We start from the raw sequence: 5,218 nt of genomic DNA on the forward strand, positions 1-5,218 counted from the left end.
CTGGACATCCAGTTTCAATGAAACACTTATGCCACTGATAAATAGGTAGGCCTACTGGAAGGATCTTTACCATACTTCGTACGAAAATTGCGTTGCACAATTGTCGGACACTTGGATTCTTTAAACGAAAACACACAGCTCGCACACTCGGGATCAGTAAACGCAGCCATCTTTGCTCCAACTGCCGGTAGCGCTTGTGGTGGCTTGTTTCTGATTCTGAACTAGTGTATACTTACGTCAATACTTGATGTATTTTGCTACAAAATGACACCAAAACCATGTCTGTAAGATACATGAATAAATCAATATGAGGTTTTTAAAGTTATACAGTCCGTTTTGATACACCCTATATACGTATATATATATATATATATATATATATATATATATATATATATATATATATATATATATATATATATACTGGCTTACAAAGAAGTAACAGTGACAATTTCAGTTGGTTGATCCACAATTTTGGATTCCTACTGTCAATTTTAAATCATTTTTCAGATGCTGCTAACTTGACCTAATAATAATGAACTTAATATGCCTTCACACTAGATCCTGTGCGCCGCTCACGTGAGCTGCAGCTGCTAGCTTTACACAGTCTTAAAAGCACGCCTTACACATGCGCTTCTGTGCAAGTGAGTCGCGGCTCTGAGCTGCTATGATCACCCCCCAGTAGCCGACTCGAGCAAGCTGCTAGCGGGGAAGAAAATAACACGCAGTCTTGTGAGAGCCGTTCACACTTGAGCGTGAACTCAGTTGCAATGAAGAAAAGTGTGCATATATTTGATATTGAAATTTTTCTCATTTTGGTGTTACTTTGATGAAATGCATACTTTATACTTTTATACAGTTTGTTAAGCTAAGATATAGAGATCCTGAAGTAATTGAAAAATCTTCTTTCATCTTTTGTTAGTTTAGCAGCCTGTTACAACGATAACCTGTATTTACGGTGTCTTCCCGTTGTGCCTACTTCCCGTTATGCCTACAGGCCCTCCAGCACTTTGTAGAAAATATTTTTAATGATCTTATCTGTAGGCAGAACGGTAATTCCCGTTGTGCCTACTTCCCGTTCTGCCTACTCTTTCGAGACGGGGAATTCTGTGCAGGGAGGGATCTTTTCTAGGGATTTTTTCTTTAGTAATTCTAATAGATTCTGTAAGAAGAATAACTATTCCTTTAAATTTCATCATATATTTTAAATGTTATCTTACTTGCTCTTCTCAGAAAAAATGACTAGGTACAGTTTTGTTATTAGCAGCGTTATTCACGTCTACTTTAGTAGAGATGTGTTTTTTTAATACTTACAGAGAAATGGAAAATTAATTGATTCAGTTACAAGAAAATAAACTTATTTCGGTCTAATATCAAGTCATTTCACAACAAAATTTTATTCAGTTTTCCAGTAGTTCATCTCCAACATTCTAAGGCTCGCAGTACGTAATAGGTGCTACAGTTCACATCCTCAAAATATATTTGGCCATATATTATACAAGTTCAAGTTAGCAGTACAAATAATCTCAGTTTACAAGTTTTGACTTCAAGCTTATTGCACTAGTCAGATGAATGTATTTTGCAGGTAAATTTTAACGAAACTATTCATGTATTTTTTTTATTTATTTCATTTGTTTCTATCTTCAGAGAAGTGATTGCAAAGGAAGGGATACAGGAAGAGGTTGCAGCCGCTTTGCCAACATTTGAGGGAATTAAACATACCCTGTATAACTGTAGAAGCGCAGAAAGGCCTGAACTTCCCACAACAAGAAATTGTATTAGGTTAGAGGGCAGGTGGAGACAGACATTAACAGGAGAGGAATTTCTCTTAATTGATGATGGTGTTGATTCTGATCGATTATTGGTAACTGAATTTATTATTATTCAATTTTAATTACAATAACTTTCGTAAAGTACTTAATGTTAGCAGTGTTAAGTTTACAGACATTAATTAATATCATCTAGTTTGAATTTACTTAATAGGATCCTCAAAGTTTAGTTTTGGAGCCAGAGGTGTACTAATACAATTAACTGATTCAAATAAGGGATTTCAATTGTATTATATTCTGGGCACGAGCTTTAGATAACTTTAACATTCAAGTATGCATCCTTAAATTTTTAGCTAGAATTAAGTATGCTGGTCATCACACTTCAAGCTTGCAGCATGTCTGAAAATTCAATATTAAATATATATTTTGTTTGAATTTAATAAGTTTGTTAATATGTTAATTAGCTAATACACTAATAATTATCAATATATTAGGGGAGCTAAATATTAATATTATATTCTGCAGGTCTTTGGGACAACCGGAAATTTACGGAAGCTTTCAACCACAAAGACAGTTTGGATGGATGGTACTTTTAAAGCAGCTCCCCGTATATATCAGCAGCTGTACACCATACATGGGACATATTTGGGGCAGACTTTTCCGTTTCTATTTTGTTTATTGCCTTCTAAGAAAGAGGAAGACTATCGTAGGATGCTGCTTCTCATTAAAGATGCGGCTTCTGCAAATGGTCTTTCCTTTAATCCTACTACAGTGATTATAGACTTTGAAAGAGCGGTAATCAATGCCGTTACTGGTGTTTTTCCGGATGCAGCCATTCGTGGGTGTTTCTTCCATTACACCCAATGTTTATGGAGGAAAGTTCAGTCATTGGGGTTGTCCACTTTTTATGAAGAAGACAAAGAGGTCAGGAAGTGGATAAGACGTGCTGCTGCACTACCACTTGTGCCAGTGGAGCAAGTGGGTGACATGTTCCTGCATCTCCAGGAAAATGCCCCGGAAGTACAAAACGCAGAGAAGTTTCATGACTATTTAGTCGAAACATGGCTGGACGATGCAGACGCCATTTTCACAAAGTAAGTACGATATAGTAGTTACCTTATTTTCTACGCTATTTCACTATCTGTTTTTCGTTTGATTTTTTTTTTTTTTTTCAAATATATGTGGTTTTCGTTTGGGAAACGAAATCTACGTTAGCAGTGATTAGTATTTCATATATAAGCTATTTCATATATAGCTTTGATTTGTTTTATGTAATTAATGTTTCTCTCTTTTCCAGAGATATATGGAACCAATATGATAATGTTGAGGGAAGAACAAATAATGTTGTAGAGGGCTGGCACTCTAAATTAAACAGAAAACTGACAAGAGAACATCCAAATATTTTTACATTTGTACAGCTGTTGCAGCAAGAACAGAGTGAGAATGAAGCTTGTATGCTGATGTTGGAGGTAGGAAAAAAGCCGAAGGAACCAAAGCTGAAATATAAGCGAATTGAACAAAAAATAAAATCATTGAAGGCACGTCTGGAATCACATGTAATAGACTTGGTGGCTTACACAGATGCAGTTGCATACTGTTTGCATTTAGAACAGTGATGGTGAGATGTTTTAAATATATTGGCTATATTAACGATATATGGTATTAACATTGACGATATGTAGTATTTACATTGACAATATAAGTATATGTAACATTGCATGTAGTATAGAATCGTGTTAGAAGACAAATTACCTGTTAAAGTAATGCCAAAGAAGGAGCAGTGATGTAAAACACAAAGGCTCTTTTTTTTCAAAAGGGCCGCCTTATGCATCCTCTTGCATTGTTTGTTTAATGTATGGCCGAACATGTCTTGAGGATGTGAATTGTGGCACTTTTTAGTACTGCAAGCCTTAGTATGCTGGAGATAAACTACTGGAAAACCGATTAAAATTCGGTTGTGAAATGAATTGATATTAGCCCGAAGTAAGTCTGTTTCGTGTTCGTTTCAGATACAATGTCAAACGGGTTACTGGCAACTGAATCAATCAATTCGAGGAAAGAGATATGATGGAGACAAACACTCTTTTTAAAGGCCGCCTTATGCATCCTCTTGCGTTGTTTGTTTAATAGTTGGCCAGACATGTCTTGGGGATGTGAACTGTGGCATTTTTTAGTACTGCAAGTCTTAGCATGCTGGAGGTAAACTACTGGAAACCCAAATAAAATTTTGTTCTGAAATTGCTTGATATTAGATCTTTTTTTTTTTTTTTTTTTTTTTTTTTTTTTTTTTTTTTTTTTTTTTAATGTTTGTTTCACATACAATGTCTAACATTCTTGCAACTGAGTCAGCCAATTTTCCATGTATGATGAAACTTGTAGAGGTGGTGGTTGTTTTTACAGAAGCTTTTAGAAATACTAAAGAAATATTCCCTACAAAAATTCCTCCCTGCACATAATTCCCCGTCTCGAAAGAGTAGGCACAACGGGAAGTAGGCACAACAGGAATTACCGTTCTGCCTAGAGATAAGATAATTAAAAATATTTTCTTTAAAGTGCTGGAGGGTCTGTAGGCAGAACGGGAAGTAGGCACAACGGGAATGAACCGTATTTACATTGTTTATTTCGTATATGTATGGCAAAAGTGTTTAACGTATGCACTTGCTATAGAACAGAAAAAGAAGAGGAAAACAATATAATGTCATTTATAATCTTATTTTGTATATGTTATATTTTCAGTCGATAGATACCAATGCTTGTTGATTCGTTGTTAAGGACAATAGTACGGTTACTATGATAACAGTTCCCCTGCCAGACTTGCTTATGTATGCTTGTTAAAAATACAATGCAAGAGGGCGCCATGTTATTATGCAGAAATGCATGGGCGTCAATCACACCTGGGACGTGTCCCCCAATATTTGTAAAACTGTTTTCGCCTTCCTCAATATTTCAAGCATCTGAGGTTCAACCATGCAACAGTTTACAGAACAATGTTAGACAAAGTGAATATTAAAAAAGCATTACAAAAGTTTGTTTCCAATTGTGAAAAACGGCAGTAAATTTTTGGCCCAATGAAGATGAAGGTGGAGTAAACTGTTTTTGTTTAGATGGCGAGAAACAAAGAGAATTTAGTTTAGCTAACACACAATATTTACACCATTTATTTATTAATTTTTTTTACAAATTTAGTTATTTATTGGATCTAAAATTTATAAAATATAATATTTATAAAATATAATATTTAGATTGGAATATACATGTATAAAGAACAAATAGCGAACGTTATAGAAGTTAGACCAAATATAACAATAATAAATAAGCTTTGCACATTTCCAACATTATATTTGTATTTTAGTGGTTCGGATTCTATATTTTACTATAGGTTTTCGTCACATGTAGCCTCGGTGCTAAAAAGAACAATAGACTTTAACAAAGAAACAAACATACATATT

General features: G+C 34.6%; 1 protein-coding gene across 1 annotated transcript in view; it reads left to right on the forward strand.

Moving 5' to 3' along the window:
- LOC145664368 (uncharacterized) overlaps nucleotides 1-4,512 on the forward strand; it is a 7,956-nt gene extending 3,444 nt beyond the window's left edge. Inside the window, exons 2-4 of the mRNA XM_081731050.1 lie at nucleotides 1,648-1,864; nucleotides 2,295-2,863; nucleotides 4,506-4,512. Of these exons, the coding sequence (XP_081587176.1) occupies nucleotides 1,648-1,864; nucleotides 2,295-2,863; nucleotides 4,506-4,512 (793 nt within the window). The remainder of the gene's footprint in view (nucleotides 1-1,647; nucleotides 1,865-2,294; nucleotides 2,864-4,505) is intronic.
- Nucleotides 4,513-5,218: the final 706 nt, after the last annotated feature.

Source organism: Thermobia domestica, chromosome 1 (genome assembly GCF_964235325.1).
Source record: "Thermobia domestica chromosome 1, izTheDome1.hap1.1, whole genome shotgun sequence".
NCBI lineage: Eukaryota > Metazoa > Arthropoda > Insecta > Zygentoma > Lepismatidae > Thermobia > Thermobia domestica.